General features: G+C 43.6%; 1 protein-coding gene across 3 annotated transcripts in view; it reads right to left on the minus strand.

Moving 5' to 3' along the window:
- Positions 1-4,508: 4,508 nt before the first annotated feature.
- The window catches only part of LOC118103598 (interleukin-1 receptor accessory protein-like 1), a 260,882-nt gene continuing 244,358 nt past the window's right edge, over positions 4,509-21,032 (minus strand). For 2 of the 3 annotated variants that reach the window (XM_035150687.2, XM_035150686.2), the window contains 4 exons: positions 19,434-19,580; positions 13,086-13,256; positions 10,509-10,553; positions 4,509-7,937 (listed from right to left, as the gene is read on the minus strand). In XM_035150687.2, coding sequence (XP_035006578.1) covers positions 7,210-7,937; positions 10,509-10,553; positions 13,086-13,256; positions 19,434-19,580 — 1,091 coding nt within the window. In that variant the 3' untranslated portion in view covers positions 4,509-7,209. The remainder of the gene's footprint in view (positions 7,938-10,508; positions 10,554-13,085; positions 13,257-19,433; positions 19,581-21,032) is intronic. The other variant, XM_035150688.2, reaches the window with a different exon arrangement.

Below are 21,032 nucleotides of genomic sequence, written 5' to 3' on the forward strand. Positions count from 1 at the left end.
ATACTTCACTTGTTGAGATGGATTTCAAAGTTTCCTCATATACAGGCTGACATCAGTGCTCAACAATAATTAAAATGTTCCTAAAACTCTCATTCAACTCAATAAATATATCTTTAAACTCATGGCTCTTCTTGTCCTGTGCGGTTTTTAAAAACAGTAAAATGATTTTAAAAAGGAAAAAGACAGATGGAGTATTAGATTTGTTTCTGAACATCTACAAGCCAGGCAGCTAAAGATGCTGGATACACACAGAGGGAATATGTAACATAATCACATTGACAAAACTAAAGTTCAAATTTTTGTGCGTATACTAGTCCTAACAGGAACTCTCGTCCAAACAACACTTCATAAAAAAACATTAAAGGGTTTTAAAGTGTTGAGAGCAACAGAGAAAAAAGCAGCACATCTCAATATTTAAGTGGCTGTAAACAGCAAAGAATTAGTCATTAGCATTTTTCTGGATGAATCTGCTTTCACTAAATGCGTCGTTGAGTCACCTACAACTGAACCGTCCACCAGGGTTCGCCCATATTGTCAGTGTCCTTACAAAACATGCATATTGGATTCTCTAAATGACAACGAGTGACATTAAACCTGTCCTGCAAACTGAATAACTCAAGTATTTTAACCAGTGACCACTTGACATTTCCTGTACGTCTCTGGAAGACTTTCAACCCCCCTGAACTCGACCTGCTCTGCGTTGTTCAAAGAAAAAGTCAGATATCAAAGTTACCAACTTCACATTCCTGCTGCTCACGCCAAAGAACAAATGCGGAGCACAGCCCCTGAGCTCGTTCTGTAAGACGATCAGTCATGTGGCATCATGTAAAAAACACACAAACACCAGTACTCTTAACAAAATACCACTATGTTCTCTTGCAAGCGCAAGCACCATATCTCTCTCTCTCTCTCTCTCTCTCTCTCTCTCTCCTATTCAAACTCACATATATCAGTGTGAGAGAGAGAGAGAGAGAGAGAGAGAGAGAGAGAGAGAGAGAGCATGTATGAGAGTACTAGTGTGTGTGAGATTGTGATGCTGTGCATGAGACCTAGTGTGAATTGTCTCTTATGGGGCCTCTCATATATGTACACATACATACATCATGGTTATTTATTTTCATGTTTGTGTTTTGTGTGCGTGTTTGTAGATAGATAGAAAAACACAAACACAATATCTATCCATCTTCTCTCCACACACACACACACACACATATATATATATATGAAAAATAACCATGCAGCACACACACGCTGCCTTGAAATTACAACTACACTTCGTCAATTCAACAATTAACAACATTCCTTGTCATTACTAATATTTATATAACCTTTCTATAATTGATCTGAATGTTCACATCCCATTGCAATAACTCATTAGACCTATGACTGATATGACTTATTAGATCTTGTTATTAGTTACAGTGACACCTCAGTGTGAGGGAGAGACTGTCTGTCGTATATTCATTGAAGGAGTGCTGCCCCCTGGTGGACGAACGTCTGTCATACACTAATCACGGTGAAAACACAGGTGGTTTGTAAACACACATGTTGTCCACTGGTGTGTGTTTAGTGGTTTGACTCCACGTGGCTGTAAACACGCCACCGACTTAACGTGTTTACTACAAACTTCTCACCATAAAGGTTCATTGTGAAGTCGATCCGCTTCACTCACCTGTTGTTGTTTCACGTCCACACCAACAACACGCGACATGCACACGCTTCCCGTTACCCACAACCCCCTGCAACAGTGCAACCACACCTGATCTGATAGGCCGAGTACCCCCTGAAATGTTTGACCACGCCCACGTTGGTGGTGCTTCTCGGCTGATTGTTGTAATTATGTTTTTTTAGTTTTTTTTCAGGGTTAAGAGGTTATGATAAGATACAGAATCGAAAGAAGGAGTGATGCCTGTAAAAATAATTAGGTTAAGAACTTGAGCTGTCATTTATTTCAGTTATTTACATTTAATTCCCACAAATGATCACCCCATGCGATCCTCTACATCGTCACCCTGTTACACACAGAATCCCTGAAATGTGCTTTGTAGGTTCCAGCCTCAGCACAGAGCTCCACTCATCACAATGATAGGTTTCAGACGGCGAGGAGATTCCAACCGGGGCAGTTCAGAGAAGATGTGTGAGCCACTTTCACCAGAATGGCTCCAATCTGCCGGGGTGCAGGGAGGGAACACGTCCAGCAGGTGTCAGCGTTTCACTTCGAGTCTCCGGAGGTGGCTTTGAGATTCCATGCTGATTCTTATAAGTAAATAGGATTTGAACTACAGGACAAACACACACGCACACACGCACACACCTGCAGACACACAACAGTGTTTCCTCACATCGATGTCCGGCCTCAATGCAGACGTCCGTACAGCTGTAAATGAATTAATAATTAAAAGGTGGGGCCGCTCTTGGAGGAAGTAACAGCAAATTGAAAGGTTTACCAAGTGATCCATATCTTGCATCTCACACACACACACACACACACACACACAAACGTGCATCCTCTCACACACTGCTTGCTCAGGCAATTATGCTGTGCTGAACCATGGTGAGTTCAGAATTACTCCCCAAAAAGTGGGTTAACAGCTGCCTGCATCCCCTCTCCAAATGCTCTCAACACACACACACACACACATCTCCTATCCATGCACAGACAGTTGGCCTGGTTCTTCGAGTGGAAGACATGTCACACAGGGCACAGAGCTCTGAGTAACAAGGCCCTGTGGGACATGGAGGGGCATAGTATACCTGCCAGAGTGAGTAATGCTCTTCACCATTAGGTGCGTGTGTGTGTGTGTGTGTGTGTGTGTGTGTGGGCAGAGGAAGAAACAAAACATCTGTGCACATACACACACTTGCAGCCTGATCTGCTCTCACTGCAGCAAACCTCTCCGCTCACCGCCTCCGCCACGTCACACTCTTTTGTTCGTGGGAGCTTATTACGCCGTGACACTGTAATGAAGTGAAAATGATTTCATTTGGGGGGGTGTGTGTGCCGACGCTTTAGGATCTCCCCTCTTTTCAAACTCTTTTCTCTCTCTCTCTCTCTCTCTCACACACACACACCATATGGGAAACACGTCAGCTCAGATAAAAACATCTGGTCGCTTTCCATGTTCACAGATGATTTTATGTTAAAGCCAAGCAGGGGAACGTCACGCCTCCTCCGGTTGCAGATGTGAAGATGTGAGTGCCCAGCTCCACGAGGAAACAACAGTCTGACTCATCCGCTGCACGATGAACTGGTTCTCTTCGTGCTGCTGCAAGCTGGAGAGCCAAAGCTCGGGGTCGGAAGCTCGGGTTCATCACACGGAATTAGAAGCAAGATAATAAAGAATTTAAGATTTCACTCGCTCTCTCTGCACCTTCTCATCTCGCACAGTCTCGGGGAAACGGACTTTGCTCGGTTGTCATGGAGATGTTGACATGTCGAGCTCGGTATAGCTGAGCAGATCCCTCTCCTGTGACGAATGAACACCCTCCCATCTGCTGATGGAGATCATGTGATGTGATTGAGAAGTCAACTGCGTCCAGTCCCGTTGCAAGTAAAACACATCATAATGGAGAACACAATCAAATCTGATGAGAGAAAACAATACTGATTTATCTGAATAATCACAATAAGCACTTGACTCATTGGGATAAAACAGTTAATTGAGGGTAATTAACAGTGTCTGGCAGTATTTCCTGAGTTCCACGTGCCTTTGCTTGTTCTTTTCTCCCAGAGGCTGTTGCTTTGCAGCAACAATAAGTAAATGGCGACGTTATGGGCTCAGCGCTCTGAGGCAGCGGAGGAGAAAAAAAGAAGAGAAAAGGGTTGTTTATCTGCCTGGAAGCACGCTGGAAGAAAAAAGGGTTCCTGTTTTCTTAATGTGACAGTTTTACTGACACTGAAAAAGCCTTGTACATGGAGGAGACACATGCAACTGAGTCACTGCTGTTTTTTTTCAATTGTTTTCTGGAAACAGCTTGACAGTTTAAAATGTTCACACTGCCGCATGTAGGGGGGAAAAACAACAACAACACTGCTTAACGTCTAAATTTGAGCGATGAAACATTTTCAAAATATGCACGAGAGCTGCATCTTGCAAACAAGCAACCTGCTCTGCGGAGTCGACGTGAGCCGGCTGTTTGTGCCACCGCAGCCAAAAGGGCACTGAGGTCAAACAGCAGTCGGGACACGGAGGCTTCTAAAGTGCTTCTCGGTGCATTGACTCCCCCTGATTTAGTCGTATTCCTAAATGAAGCCGGGCTGATTCAGTCTCCGGGTGGAAGACGGAGACGTATTGATTGTTGTTTCAAGGTTTTACAGGAGACGGGAGAGTTATGGCGTTTTTTGGAAGGGTCGGCTCGCCGCCAGGAAGAGGGATCCGGGGCATCGTCAGCAATCTACGGTGCCGCTCCATAAACAGAGTGAGCCAGGTGGCATTTTGAGCAAGCAAATCCACTCTCTCTCTCTCTCTCTCCACATACACACAAACACATGGGACGGAGAAGTCACATTACCATAAATGTGGTTTTATTAATAATAACAGTATCTCTTTTAATGAACATTGCAGATACATATTAGAAAATAAATCAGAAACAGGAGAGACGTCGTCTCAAGAGTCGTGAAAGTGCCTGGAATAATTCTGTGCTATATATTGTCGTTGTTATTCATCGTCGTCTTCACCACCGAAAGCCACGTTGCCAGAAATGTTCAATTTCCTCATGAAACTGAAATGTGTATCGCCCCCCCCCCCACTTGTATTCACACAGCCTCTCAAAGCAGGAGGAGCACGTGTCATCGATTCTTCGCCCTGACCTCAAGTCAGGATTAGTAGTTTTGCTTCGGGAGGCTTTGTGAATACTGACCACTGGTTCCATGAATATGGCTCGATTGTCTTCATCTCAATCCCGCTATCGTCTTGATTATATTTACACAATGCCATAATCAGGGGGGGGGGGGGAGGTCTGATTGAGTTGGATGCAAACAGGCCTGGATAGAATCTACTGGTTTGAAATAAAGAGGAATCAAGAGTCCGCCTTCCGCAAACCCAGGCCTGTTCTGATATATTCTGTAAAAGGAAAAAGTGAAGAGTGCAGGGAGCTAAAGGGGGGGGGGTGTCCTTCTTCTGGACTGTTTACAAGTTCAACCCTTTGCATATTTTATGGCACTGAATGAAACATCTGCGTTCGGAGATGTGTCCGGTGTTTTAGTCTGACGTTAGTTCCTGGAAAATGAAAAAGACATGATATGGCACAGCTGCAGGAGAAGTAAAGTCCAGAGTTTTTATGGGAGTAGCTCTTTTTTTTTTTTCACATGATAATCGATGAAATCACTCGGCTCCGAGGAACAGTGAGTGAGGATGGTTCACTGCCACTTTGGTCTAACTTGCTTTAACTAGTATTTTTTTTTTTATTGTATAGTTGTATGTACTCCAGGATGTCATTTCCATTTTGAAATACACTACCGCCCCCTCGAAAGCATTGATTACATCTCATTTTTAGAAGGCTTTCATTCTAAAAGCTTTTTGAAGAGAATTGGTCGGGATTATTGGTTATAATGTCATTTTCTACACTGATAACGTAACATTTGACATCTATTATTAAGTGTTCATGGATGTTTCCAAACATATTTTGGAATAAAACTCATCAGTGTTTTTTTTGTATTTGTATCCCTACATCCCGTCACCGCAGCAGTGCCAGGCCACCGAGGCCGAAAGGAGACAGAACCAAGATTAAAAGCCCTATTTTACTCATCTGAGAGCTGGTTACTCCACAGACAAATCATTTCCGTCGACAAAGGGGGATGGCACACAAACAACAGAGCTGTCATAAGAGAGGAAATGAATAACAAGAGATAACAGTTTAGCCCTGGACAGCCTTGTTTGGTCCGACAGAGGAAACCGGGTACGGTGAATGTCTCGGGTGTCGCTGGTCGTCATGGCTCTCCTCTCCTCCGTCTGCACTGACATCATCGACGGGGTCCAGCGGAGCCCCGTCCTTGTTGAATCAACCCGGGAATCGCTGCAATGGCGGTAAAATCAATGAAGGTAAAACGCCTGCTGAGCTGCCGTCTACTGTTGGAAATGTCAAAACTTCTCTTTCTAACGATGAAAACACAAACAAACTTTTTTTCTTCTCTTGAAATATAAGACATTTAGTGAACGACCCATCGATTTCCGTGACCTGCTCTTTTGTGTGTGTGTGTGTGTTTACTCAATTCGCTCTTTCTGAATCTTTATAACTTCTCTAAGCAAATATCCCTCCGTTACAAAAATAGACTTTTCTTTTTTTCATAAAATAATACACATAATTCACTTTCTGTGATATAATCATCTGTTAAGGTAAATAGCAAGGTTGTTTTTTTGTTGTTTTGTTTTAAAAGTAAATGTTATCGTGAGAGAAACAGAGAGATGTGAAGCCTAGCACCATGTTCTTCATATCCCCGTTCGCAGATATGACTTTTCCAAGAAAATCACTCGATTACAATCGATATTTAGGAAACCCATCTTCTCCCGCCTCCCTGGACTCCGTGTTTTGCATATTCTGATTGAGTCCACGTCAGATTTTCAACCCTGAGGAAACAGGATCGCTCTCATCTCACAGAGGCTGCGAACTTTCACCCTTCCCGCCCTCTACCCCCTCCCCCTCCGATAAACCTAGAAGCTTTAGAAACTACACCAGCCGACAAATCAAGATAAAGGTAACACTGGTTCAACCGACACATCTCACAGGCCATTGCTTCACTTTTGTACAAACCGAAAGAAAGGAAATGAAAAAATAAAACATAAAAGAAGAAACAAGTCCCAAACACTGATGCTACAAAGAATTAGAAAAACGTATGTACAGGACCCTGTATTCCTTGACTCTCTGGGTAAATGATCGTAGGTGTTGGCTTGTGTTACGTGAGTGTTTATACAGGCATAGAAAAAAGTTCTCCTTGCTTCTTTTTTCTTATTCAGTTTCAATAAAAGCTCTTATTAGACCAAAAACAAAAAGAAACATCTGCCACCATCCAGGTCACAGACTCGTCCAGTGTGTCTGACACCCTGTCCTCCTCCTCCCCCTGTGGTTTCCTGGTGCAAATTCAACAGCAGCAAGTAGCTTAGTGCCATTCGGGTTCATCTGGCTCTGGTGCGTTCAGGGCCCAAGTGCCAGTGGTGAGTCCTTCTCGAGTTGGACATCGCACACGTCCGCAGTCCACCCCGCCCGTCTCTGTCACCAGATGACGCTGGATATACTGGTCTCTCTGGGCAGCAGCGGCAGCATGGCGTTGTTGCCGTGGGCCTCCTCCAGACTCTGCTGCCGCGGCGACTTGGACTGCGGCCGCTGTCCGTTGATGAGTGTCATGGGGATGTTGCAGTAGGTGTGCTGGTTGCCTAGCGTGGAGAGTGGTGGGAGCGTGCCCCCGGGCGGCATGTCGTAGTCGTAGCTACGGTAATAGTGTTTCTGCCTCATCTGAGTGTGGCATGAGTTGTGGAAGGTCGAGCGCAAGTCCGGGTGTGCCGTCGCCATGGCGGTAGAGGTGGCTGCTGCCATGGAGATGGCCGAGACGGTCTGGAGCTCGCCGAAGGGGCCCTGCTCGCTGACATCCAGCACCTGCTCGTGGGAGATGCTCAGGGGCTCCATGTGCTTGAAGGGCATCTCGTAGAGGAGCTGCTTCCAGAACTTGGAGTTGAGCTTGTTGCTGGACGGCCCGCGCCACTTGATGACCGTCAGCATCTTGATGGTGTGTTTCAGGGCCTCCACCTCCTGGTAGTTCATGATGCCGCGCAGCTCGGCGCACTCGATCAGGATGACCTTGATCTCGCCGGTCACCAACATGTTGCGCAGCCGCGTCTCCAGCTCAAAAATGCTCCACCCCCTCCGCACCACATAGCTGGGCGTCATGACAATGATGAGGCGCTTGCTCTGGTCCACACAGCGTGCTACGTCCTCGATGTAGGCTGGACACAGACACAGACACACACATCACGTCGTATAAATATCTGCACAAGTGAAAAGCACGTGTTGGCTATGTATGATTTCTTTCTACTGGCTGATGAAAATATGATGCAACACATCACACAGGCTATTTGAAGAACTCTCTTGGCCTCGTTGCGACTGTTTACCAAACTGCTCGCTTTCATCAAAGTTTCAAACAACCAAATCCAATTAACTTTAAAAAAGGAAAAGTGTGATTTTTGACTGAAGTGGTTTAAATGAAACATCTGTTGAATCCTAACATCTACAGTAAATCTCCTTCACAGACGTGGCCCGAGGACACGATACATTAAACGGAAAAAGAAAAATGCAGCGAAAACAAAATGTGACCGTAACTTTAATAACATCTACAGCCTCTGCAGCTTTTGATAATGAGATATAGAATTAGAGACAGCAACAAGGGGGACGGGGGATCACTTGCTTTTTTTACTATAAAATGACAGTAAACATAAAACAATCAAAGCCAAGCGAGATGCCTGAGTCGCCTTCAATTTCAATCTATCACCTGAGGGTGAAACAAGTATAGTGTTGTATTCAGGTCCCTAATGAGAGGCCCAGCTGCCAGATGATGATGATGGGTAATAATGAATGTGATTAAGTCTTTCCGAGGCCTGTCCTGGGTGTCGGGAGTGTGTGTGTGTGTGTGTGTGTGTGTGTGTGAGCAGATAATGCCTGCGTTTAGCCTTTCTTTGCAGAGACAAAGACAGAGTGGCCGCAGGTAGACGGGATTAACCGGACTTTACTTCCCATCCGAATCAAAGCTCATGACCATTGTGTGTGTTTCTAAAGAATGTGTGTGTCTGCGTGTTTCTTTAACTCTCTGTCACACTCCACCCGAGGCCTCACCACGAGAGCGACCTGATTAGAGTCAACTTGGGTCTTGAACTTTACGTCAACGTGACAAGTCAATCTCTTTGGTTTGGTAATTGGTCCTCGTGCGGTAATTTGCCTCGATGCCTCCCTGGAGCTGAAACTCCCCGGTCGGTTTTGGGCCTTTCCCGTTTTACGATAAACCAATCCGGCAAAGTTTTTCATTCTATCATGAATAAAACTAACAAGGAATGGATAAATGGAAGCTGTATAATTAGCTAATGAGTCGCAGTTTCATTTTATCTTTTGAATTGATTAAACTTAAAGTAAATCTGCCCTCATGAGCGACTGTCTGGTGACACTTTAGTGCTTCGTAGATTCGATTTTTTCAGACCTCGTGAGTTTTACACTCAGAGACCGGCAAGTGTAATAATTGATTCCAATGCACATCAAAACAAAGTCAATGCTAAATTACATGGGGCAGAAAAAATCCCTGCTGCCCTTCTCAATACGTTTGTAGATTTTGAGAATAAAGTCATAATTTTAAGTTACATGTCATGTTAGAGGGAATACCCAAATATTAGCCTGTTGAAAATAAGGAATGTGGAGCATCTTGTTAGGCTAATATGGTTTCACAAATATCTTTTTGCTCTCCAGCACCACATAGTAATAAGCATCAGGAATTTGAAAAGTTTGTGCAAATAACTCAGTCTATTCCGAGGAAGGAAAAACAGACTTGGAGGAAATCGCCTCTTTTGTGAAATGTTTAGTAGTGGTCGAGGTTATCGTTGGTTACATCTGCGTCATATTCAAAGAGTTCCTGTGACTTTATTCTATTCAAATTATGACTTTATTCTCGTTAAAAAAAAAACTTTAATCTTACAAGATATTTGAGGTGAAATGTTCCCTATGCTGAGCAGCTATACAATGTCACTTTATGTCCGTCAATGCAGAGACTTCCTTGCAACGATGCTGGAATTTACCACCGAGAAAATCCTGACCTCCAACTTCCACACGGCAGAAATCTGCTTCACTTCAGGGCAGATTAGAGGCTGTGACATTTCAGTTACAACTCCACTGGGCCACAGTGTCGCAGAGGATCATCATGAAAATCACATGGTCTCTCTCCTTAAGTCACATCCGCTGCTCGTCTTAATCCGATTATGTCTTGATATGATTGGTCGGTGAATTATAGCAGACATTTCATTTGTGTTTGTTGTAAATTAATGTTGTAAACTAAAAAATCCTGCCAGGTCTGAAGTCGGCAAAATGCAAAATATAAATTTTTGGTAGCTATCAATTATATAACACAATAAAACATTCTTAACATATCTCTGGGTTGACTATCTGTTTGAATTATTTTCATATGGTTAAAATAAACGTATTTAGTTTTCTAGGAACATCAAAAAACTGTTACTGTGAATATAAAAACTATAGAATAAAAAAACTGTATAATATAAATTTGCTCTACTAATGGCTTGTGCATAATTAAATATAAGCATCATAGATTAGGAAATTCTTATTGGTAATGAAATGAAAATATTTGTATAAATGGATAATGTCTGATTTGCGATGCGTAAATTCACAAGTCATTAACTAACCTACAAACCCCTAGGACTACCCACAAAGTGTTTTTGAAATTACTTTCTGTATTTTTGATTTGTTGAGAAAGTCTGTGTCAGTGTGTGTCGACACGAGCGTTAGAAATCTGGGGAGAAAAGTACCTCTAAGTAGTCTTGTGTCATCCTGGAAATGATCATTGGTGAAACCTAAACATAAATATTTAACATTCAAAGAATGATCAGAGGTATTGGCAGAAAAGCATTGAAATTTTAAAACACAGTTCCGTCAATGTGGGGACATGGCTCTGGCATAAACTGTGTTTCTCCACTGGTGATCCACCGGCGATTGTGAAACGGGAATCGAGCTGACCAGTTTATTCCAGTTTAATATGGGACACGTAGCATAAAAACGACAAGGAGAGGAGTTCTGCCAAGTTTATCTGTTGCTCTTAGAAACATTAGACACACGAGAAGTCTTAAACATGTTAAATGTTGGAAATAATCCAGTATAAAGTGGAATAACATGTTTCTTATCAGCAGCTCAGGAGGAGGATTGTTGAGGGCCGAAACCCCCAAATGGCCAAACAGTGTTTATCTGTAGCTGTGGATTATTCGTCATTATATCGACTGTTGAGATGCTAATACATTCCCGGTGGGAGCTAAACGTTTATACATGAACACAATAAGACAGTGAGCTGCGTCCTCATCGCCGCAGACGCCTTCCACTCCTCTCAATCCTCGCGTTTTCATGCCACTTTCCCATATTACAACATTCCCCCTGCATCGAGCACATTATCACAGCGAGGGATTCAGTTTATAACCTGGGCACAATGCCACTGATGAGGAGCATAATTAGTAGTGCCGGTATGTGCGGGGAGACAGGCAGATGCAAGGATTCAAATGGAGGCTAATAACATAATGATATTATCAAAGACATCTGTGTGATGAGTTAATCAAAGATAAGCACGGGCATGGCGAGAGGCTCCATTAGAAATATACTGTAGCAAAACATGCATTAATACCCATGCATAAAGAGCTTTCGGATCAGACAGCTGACACCGTCACACAGCGGCATGCAGAGGTACACATGGTGGTGAGCTGGAGCAGGAACAAGGGCCGTGATAATAATAGGGTTCATTCTTTTCCGCTAATTACGCTGCATATGTATTATAGGCTATTACGCCTCCCGCAGGCTTTACATAGCGGAGATGATGCAGTTCAAATACTCGTCCGGACCTTTTTCCAGACCTCGAGTGAGTATTCTTAAACCACAAGGAATGTTTGAAATAATAACTCACTTGTATAAGGAAAGAGAGAAGAGGTCAGATTGCAGGAACAGCTGCAGGGACTGACCTCAGCTTCCTACAGATTAGTTTGCCAACATTTCTAAATCCAAATTAAACTAAACTTATGAACTCTAAAGTATTTATTATAAAAAAAGTCCTGCAAGGAAACATTTTCTGAAGCAAAAGTACAACGTGTAGACTAAAACGACTCACTCAAGACTTACTTAATGGTACATTATTATATAGGATATTATTGGATTTCTATGAATAATGAATTGTGCGGGCAGAATTCTTATGCATGTTATGTTCCTCCTGGGGAGTTTAATCCTTAACAAAGTGCAGTCTTGAAATGTGTTAACCTTCAAGGCTAATTCTGAACAGAACTGTCAAATAAATGTAGATAAAAAAAAAGAGAATATCTTCACTTAAATGTAAAGTAAAGGTTTAAAGTAGCATAACATCGAAATAAAGTATAAGTAAATTGTATCTAAGTACAATACTTGAGTAAATGTTGAGTACTGTCAAATATCTAGCTCCTTATATGGGGTTGGTTCATGCTGGTAGTTACTTTTCACCACCTAATTTATAAGGACTTGATGTTTCATCTTGTATTTTAGTCATATTCAAAAATATTATCTGTCATGCAGCACAAATATAGTTTAATCAAACTTATATATTACCTCATCCTCAAAACTGCATATTATGTGGGAGAAGTTTTTAGAATAGCTTACAGCTTTTTGTTTTTTTTCCCTATCAGATTCACAAAAATACCTTTAGATGTATGTATGCATGTACTGCATGTACAAAAATTAAACTACAATGTTTCATCCGCTGGAAAACCTGAAAGTACCAACAAAGCGGAAAAGTATCCGCGCACGGTTATCTTGTTTCTTGGATTGTCTATAAAGATGCACGACATGACTGCTGCCCAAAAGTGAAGCCACTTCGTCCTGACCGCCTCCCCCATGTTAGTGGATGGGACACGTACCAAACGAAAAAGTCAAAGTACGCGTTCAGTTATTATTTTTTTCTCTAAGATGGCTTGGAACTACCAGCACCTACACAAATTATGAATATGCTTGTGCAAAATGTGGAGAACTGTTAATGTGATGACTGTACTGCTAGTAAAAGTACATCACTTATTTTTAACCAGCTTAAATATTTAAATGAACTATTTTCTCCTAAATATTTAAAGCAAAAAAAATAACCTACATGTCCCATTTAATCTTACTGATCCGCTTCAGCTCAGCCCGCGGTTAGAAAAAGCTCATGTCACAGTTTACAACAACAACGGTGCACTTGCAGGTCGAGTTAACGCCACAACACAAATGCATAACAGAAAAAAACCACAAAACAAGGCACGGCACCAACTGCACTGACAACACGAGCAAAACACCACGTGACAGAGAAACATTCGACACAACGTGACATCGCCGTGAGAGAGAGAGCTTACTTCCTGTGGGGATCAAGTCCCTGTCTGGAATGAAGAGTTTATACCCATAATGCTTCTCCAGCACGTCGGGGAGGATCTCCAGGGCAAAGCGCTCCTCCTCGCGCGTCTCCTGGCTCCACTGGTCCGGGTCCACTTTAGTGTAGGACAGGTAGGCGTCGTAGTCCTTGTTATCTGGAAGGTGGAGATGGTTGAAATATCGTTATTGTCTTTAGATCCTTCAAACATTTACTTTTATGATCTCTTGTAGCAAGTGTGAACGCTTCGATACTTGCATTACTTCATGTGAGGGCATTAAAAAAGCTCCCAAAACCACTTAGCTTCAATTAAACGTGTGCATGTTTGATGATTTGCACATAATGTTCCTGCTTTGGTCAGCACTGCTGTACACCAGATGCCCACAATCTATTTTCATGCTGGTGCACAGAGAGCTGTTCATTGAGTGGGAGACTTCATTGAGACAGGTCGCCTCCATTACACTGACCTCTGGGCCCCTCTGCCCATCTGAGTGCTTTTCATTACGGCCCCGTCCCCACTGACGACTAATGTTACCTCGACGGCTGCTTTGCAAACTGCAGCCGAAAACAAATTCGATTTCAGTCGGAGCTGAAAAACGCTGCCTGCGAGGCCCGTGCACGCTGTGGCCCCATCACCCACACGAAAGCTCTGACTGATGACGGGGATTGAGAGGACAGAGGGAGGAGACAGGAAGTGAGAAGTGAGCGAAGACTTGAGTGTTTACTCTTAAGCTAAAGAGGAGGTTACAGGAAGTGGGGAAAAAGCTTTTTGGCCCCGACAGAACCACCTATAGTTAAACGCTGTGATGAAACACAACCACCTCAGCAATTCCAGTGATGAATTGGTTTTTCACCATGAGTTTTAAGGCCCTATTAGAAAGTGGTTTGCACCGTGCTGGTTCAAAGTTTGAACTTTCCTTCCTCACACATTCTCCCTACTTACAACCTGACTGTCAAGATATATTATTGTGTGTTGTGTCGTCTTAATAAACATGTATATTTGTTTCAGGGAACTGAGACATACGTGCACTGGAGTGTTCAAACCCAACATTGGGACAAAATCATTTTCTAATGATATCTGGGTCACGTTGGCTGAGCTGTTTTTTTTACTCCGCACATGTCTATTACCATGGAAATAATGACCATGGAATCACTCAGTGCAGATAACATAAGTGCATCGGGCTCGGGGTCGAGGTTGGACAGGAAAATGAGGCACGGGCCACATTTACACACAGTATCAGCTTTTCCTCCACTGGGCCTGGCAAATTTGGCCAATTTGAACATTGTGGTGACAGATAGAGAAAAGATCCTTTTTCTGCTTCTATGTGACACTACCGCTGTGCACATAGACAGGCCCAAGCTCAGACTCTGACTCCATCCAGCATGTTTGGAATGAACCGGCCCACCAGCTGTGAGCCAGGTCTTATCGCCCGACAACAGTGGCTGACCTCGCTAATGCCCTTGTGACGGTGCCTCCGCCCCAGCACATTAGAAGATTGTGTTTTCTCTCCGCTACTCGGGATACAGCTCAGAGGTCGCCTTTATTCCAACTGCTTTATATCAAAGCAATAATCCCCAAGGAAAACTGATCTAATGTAACATTTTCAATATTTTGATTCGGTCAAATTATTACAAAGATAATTTATTGATCCAATATTGATTTATAGATGTGTACAGACATATGTACTGTTAGTTTTATTTGTGTCCAAACTCAATTTAAACCTAGTTTTACTTTTTTTAAAGTAAAACAATAAAAGTATTGATAGGTGTTTGCATCTCCTGATCACTTTAATTTTTAACGTGTTTATTATTTATATATTTGGAACGTGTATCACTGTAAAATAAAATCAAGTACCCCAGGCAACATGACGGGGTCGGCTCGGGTATCCACACTCTAATCTGTAACGCAGACACCACCAGGTTTTAATGATAAAGTTTCTCAGCGACAAACCAGACACAATGCATGTCATATTAATTGGAAAATATCAGATTCTATGTGTTTCTGTATTCACTAAAACCCTCATATCTGTGTCACAAAAAAAAGAAATAATCAAAACTGGGACACTGAGCTGCAGTGTGAACGCAGCCTTTGAGGCAAACTCATTAGAGACACGAGCGGGGCTTTGGATGTATGACTTCCTGTCTTCATTACGACTGCGGCCCCTTTACAGACCAGGAGCCGGGGGTTTAACCTGTCCAGATGATGAAAGTGATCCGGAGCGGAGGATGATAAAGTTGTGTAGATAAAAGAAGCAGAGGAGCACAGTTTAAAAGGAGGAGTTTTGGAATCAATTCTCAGAACAGTGTCACGTGTCGGTAGCTTTTTATATCCTCTCCATTTTCCTCTCTCTGGGCTACGAGACCGTCAACAAGATTCACGCACCTCCCGGCGGGCGATCGCCACTCTTACATGACACCATGTAATTAATCTACCTCGTTTTAATAACACGCAATTCATTTTTTACAACATCGGGGACATGGAAAAATAATTAGAATATAACCTCGTAATCACTTAGTATAACTAACTCTGAGGCTTATATTCCACTTCACGCTGACATAAATCTCCCTCTCGCTGTTTTCCTCCTGCTGGCTTTTAAACAAAAGCTGTGTGGGCAGATCAAGAGCTATTTCAGTGCGGCTGAATCACTCGTCTGCAGCGAGGAGGACGAGGGTGAGGGTGAATCTCGAAGGTGGAATGACCCTCTTGCATCTTGAGGAGCGGCTGTATCTGAGGGTGAAAAAGGGTCGGCTCCACTGGCGCTCGCAGCACCTGAGGGAAAGGGGGCTGACATATGCATGTGTGTATGGAGCCCACAATTAGATAGTGAACTCTTGATCTTACAGTGGAGAGCGCCAAGAGAGTTGGAGGCGTAATCTCTGGGATATCTCGGGGCTCCATTACATTTAATGGAGGGTAGATTGGAACGTAACACACATACTTAACTCCGCAGCTACAAAAGCACACGGGGAGGACTGCTAATGAGGAGCGGAGCACTTTTATTTTTTGTCTAATCATTCCATTTTGTTTTTCATAATTTAATTTACCCAGAAGAGTAAGGGTTTGCATCAGACAGGGGGAAGGAGACCGCCTTTGAGATGCAGTGATTACATTTTAAAAATTGTGGTCCTCGCTTGAATATAGTCCGATTTTTTGGGGTTCGGTGTTTATCACATTTACTTATTTCCTCACATACAGGCAGCTGCTAGTTTCCTAGGTACACATAGTTTAAACAATTATTGATTATAATGGACTACACCAATTATTGGAGCCAAACCAATGTGGAGATTTAGGGTTGATGCCGATACTGAAAAGAGGGAGCAAAACATTTGCGATAACTTTCAATTAGCTTTAACTAGGAGTGTTTAATCATCTAATATCTGAGTGTTGTAGGTTTATTTCCATTAAAAATTGATTCAAAATAAATAGTTCATTGTGCCTAAATACTTATTTGTAATGATGATGGTGTCACCCTCCCCATATGTCTTCTAAGCTCTCCACTGGTCTTTTTTCTCTCATAACATCTGACAACATCACATGGGAAAGAAATCAACCACTTGACCTTCTAATTGCAAAGGAGCTTCTTGGTGATGTTTACCTCCGCATTTAAACGGGATTGCATTACGGCGTGAGATGTGAAAATCATTAATGCTAAGTATCACCAAACAACTACACGGACGCAGCCTCATAATTCCACACCGCGCTGACAACGCTGACATTCGCATTTATGGCAGAGCGTTGATGAGTTCCCACCTCCCTCCCCAAGCCGGCGCGGCCGTTGTCATTATGAAGCCTATTATTGATTCCACTGACACCCACACAATGTGACAACCGAGTGGTCTTTAACTAAATTGCGCCGCTGACAAATAGCCGACAGTCTATTGTTGCTTAAAGCTTACAATTTTACATCTGGCACAAGAGGGAGGCTCGCGTTCTTCGAGTGGCCACAATAAAACACGAGCACTTTCTTGGCAGTGTGTGCACAGTTATGTTGGGGGAAAAATTGGGACGCTGGCTTAAGGGGTTTATTGATAAAAAAAAAAAAAAGTGTGTTTGTGCAACTACAACTTACATGCAGCTAACTCTCCCTGTCAGTGCAGTGGTTACCATAGAGATGGGATCTCGGTTAACCACCTCCTGCCATTGCTTAGCGACCGTTTTGTCTCGACTCAACTGGCATCCACTTCCAGTTTGGTACCTATTATATGCATCTGCTCCTCACGTCCGTTACATGCTTTTCATATTCTGCAGTACTCTGAAGCTCTGATGGCTCGCGGTGCAAGGTGCGAGTGTGTGCACGCTCGCACTGCCAGGGGGGGCAGTGAAGTGGAGAATCGACCGTGGTGTGGAGGAAGGTATGGGGGGGGGGGTGTCTCCTGAGAGCTTTGGAGGCAGCGTGCTGTGTCTTATTGAACCTGATCCACTTTATCCTGGAGGACAAATTGAAAATCTGTTTCTCTCTTCTAGCATTCAGTTGGATGGCACAATTAATGGAGACAATTGCTGTTTGGCATTAGGTTCAAGGCCCCACATTTTTTTCGCCCCCTTTTTTTTCTAACACAACCGCCTCAGGGTCGTCCATTACGGCAACACTTCGCTTTGTGGGGCCGGAAGCATAACACAGCCCGAGGTAAAGACTTTCATTGAAGTGTGTTATGTATCAGGCAGACCTGGGAGTGTGTGAGGGGAGGAGCGGGGTCCAGAAGGCTCTTTACCTTTTAACACTCCTAACTCTCTCGCTGTCTGTCTTTCCACTACATACGATCCCTCAGCCTCTCCAAACTAATCTCATTCCCCCTGAATTCATTGCAGCGCTGGTGCTTTAGAGACTCATTACAGGGGAATCAAATTAAAACTTGCTCCTTGTCTTAGTTTGATGCATTCTCAAGCCAAGACGGATCCACCAGGTCCTATCAGAGCCTTTTTCTCTCTCACTAGTGCTGATGGGGCCTCAGAGTCAAGGCCTTTGTGTGGTACAGGGACTGTGTTTTGATTTGCTTTATAGAGGGAGTTCAGCAGAATATATCATCCTTTCGCTTCTTGTACTTTCTCGTGTGCAATTTGCGAGCAGACACACAGGGAAGCTTCAACAAGAGCCGTGCAGAATCACAACGTTTGCTGTTTTCTTTTTCGACACCATTAGTCAAAGAAACAAGCAACACATTTCCCGAGAATCCTTTTCAATAACTCAACATAATGTGGTTTAAGCTGCAGCATCAATGAAAGGGAATTTTGTTTGACCGCGAGTAGCACTGCGTCCAAAAAAGCATCCGATCCTCACGGCGGTGAATAAATTACGATTATGGATTGGTCATCGTGTGCATCAACTGTGATGTCGACGCGGTGCATTGACAGGTCGGCACAGGCCTGTTTCCTCCAGAGATGTGAAGTGGACTAGGTCTTGAGCAAGGATAGGAATGGCGAGCATGAACTTTACGTTAAATCCTTGAGAAAACCTTCCAGGGTTTAAAAATCCTGTATCATAGTAATTTAAACAGTTGATAAACCTTTACATTTTAAATGTATTATTCAAGTATCCTCAGCTTCAAAGTGGCACCTGCAAGATGCTCACAAACATTTTAACTGGTAACTGGTTTGGGTGCAAAGCCAAGGAACGTCGATATGCAGCTGCTAACGATATGACGTTGGCAAACACAGTTTACAAGACAGTAAAGTCGTTCTGACTGTGTTGGGACAGAAATATAATGATTAAAAAGACAGACAGAGAGCGACCCGTTTGTAAAATCCAAACTTCATTACCCAGAAGTCATGTGTTGTGACGTCAGGGAAACGGCGCCCGGCGTGAACATTTTCACAAGGCTGGCTTGTGATAAGTTTTTACGAGGAAGCGAATGTGACAGGAAGGCGAGCGCCATCAAAGATTGGTGACTCGGTCGCTGGCGTTTAAGAGACAGTTTACAGAATATTTTGCATAAAGTTTTTGATTTAGCTCTTCCAGTGGGTTGAGAAGATTCCCTGAAGCTGACAACGGAATTTATGAGCTAGAAAATATGGGAGGCTCTTTTCTGTTGCAGCCACTCATTTAGACTGATAGTACAGATGAATATTTACATAAAGACGCCGCCACGTGCCGCTTTAAGACAAGAAAAATAGCCCAGGTGTTTTCTGGGAAAAAAATAAACGCGTGCAGAGCTGCGATGAGGCTGCCAAGGTGGGATTTGATCCCTACGGAGGAGAGAAAGGATGTTTTCACAGCAGCGGAAGGTGCTTTTGAAATCCTCCACCCAGCAGCAAACATTGTGGTTTCACAGATTACGGGAGATTATTCTATAATGGTGCAAAGTAAACAACGTCTGGCGCCTTATCTCCTCTTACCTCCGTCTATATCCTCGCTGCCGAAGTGGGTCCTGTAGAAGAGCATGAGCTCGATCCTGTAGCACTTGTACAGCGTCACCAGACAGATGAGCAGCAGCAGGATGGCTCCCAGGCCGCCGGCCAGCTCCACCGTGTACATCAGCTCGGCTACAACACAGTGAGATGGAGGGGGAGAGTTGAAAAGAAAAGAAAAGAAAGAAGCATGGAAAAGGGCACGGGTCAAATTTCGCTTGTGGGGTTTTCCGACAATGGCGGTGCTGTAGTCGTAGTAATTAGAGGGGTTATCCCAGGAGTGGACAACCCAGACACGAGCCCGGCGGACAAACATTTTGCCATCTATCTATTTTTTATGCTCCTGTTCTCCGGAAAAGCATCAGGCTTGGGATCGGACACAAAAAATGAAATGCCTGCTGGGTCGGCGTATATTTTTCTCAGACTGGGACGTGTTCAGACAGAAAATTTTGACCCGATGATTATCAATCTACGGTTCTCCGGGGCTTCCTCTCAGCATAGGGCCCCAGGGCTGCTTTGCCTACTCTTGCGATGCCCCTAAGTGAGACCATATTTTACTCCACTCTTAGATGATACAGTAACTCAACAAGTGACTCAGTTTCATGTCATAACGTTTTCCTCCATCTTATTTCTCTGCTCACTGAGGCTGCTGGCCTGTATCCGCACTTTCCCTCGACATTAGATTACAGTTTGAGCAAAATCCCACCACAGAACATCAGCACCTGTGAAATAATGCGCGATTGGGCCATGATGGATAAGCTGCGCCAGCGACTGTAACAAGATTCCATGTTGTGAAATGACTTTGCGATACCCCCACATTTGTTTGAAAGTGGCTTTTAATCACCTCCTGCGGCAATATTCGTTTTTCTCTGTATCGGTTTTCCTTGCTTTTCCTCTCCATTTTTCTTCGTCGCTTATTTTGTCAGTGTGGCGAGACCGTACCCAGCCGACGCATAACTCCAGCCGGAATGAAAGTACAACCACTTCTATACCTGTCACTTAATGCCTCCGGGCTTGATTGGATAATAAAAAAACTCCGATTGAGGCAGCGGCTGCGAGGATAGCACGTGACGGATCCAGCTTCCACACTTATGAAGATCTGTTACGTGTGTGCTGAGGTGCGGGGCGAGGGGGGGGAAGCTCCCGGCTGTTAGCTGCACTGCCCGTTTGTTGATGGGTCGAAGTGCTCCACTCTCCGAGCCATCCGTCATCAGTGCAGCCTGACGGGAACTTGTGAGAAGCATCGGTGGAAGCTAAAGTCACGGAACTACACCTTTACAGGGTTACGCCAGATGATTTCATTCTGTTACTTGTGCTGTTTTCTAGAAGACCCACAAGGTAAAACTATTCTCTAGAGGCCAAACAGCAGTTATTCAGGAGGATGAGTGGTGATATTTTACAATACACAAAGGTGTCCTCAAACATTAGGCTCCATGGTCTAGTGCCTTGCCTTGAAAATCAAGACATTTGCTTTATATTTCATGGTCTTGTCTCTTTTCCAAGGTCCTTTTCTTGCTTTTTCACGTCGTTTTCTCGATGTCACTCTATCTTTCGCAGTTCAACATTTCCTCCTGGCTACGCCTCACA

This window comes from Hippoglossus stenolepis, chromosome 24, assembly GCF_022539355.2.
Source record: "Hippoglossus stenolepis isolate QCI-W04-F060 chromosome 24, HSTE1.2, whole genome shotgun sequence".
NCBI lineage: Eukaryota > Metazoa > Chordata > Actinopteri > Pleuronectiformes > Pleuronectidae > Hippoglossus > Hippoglossus stenolepis.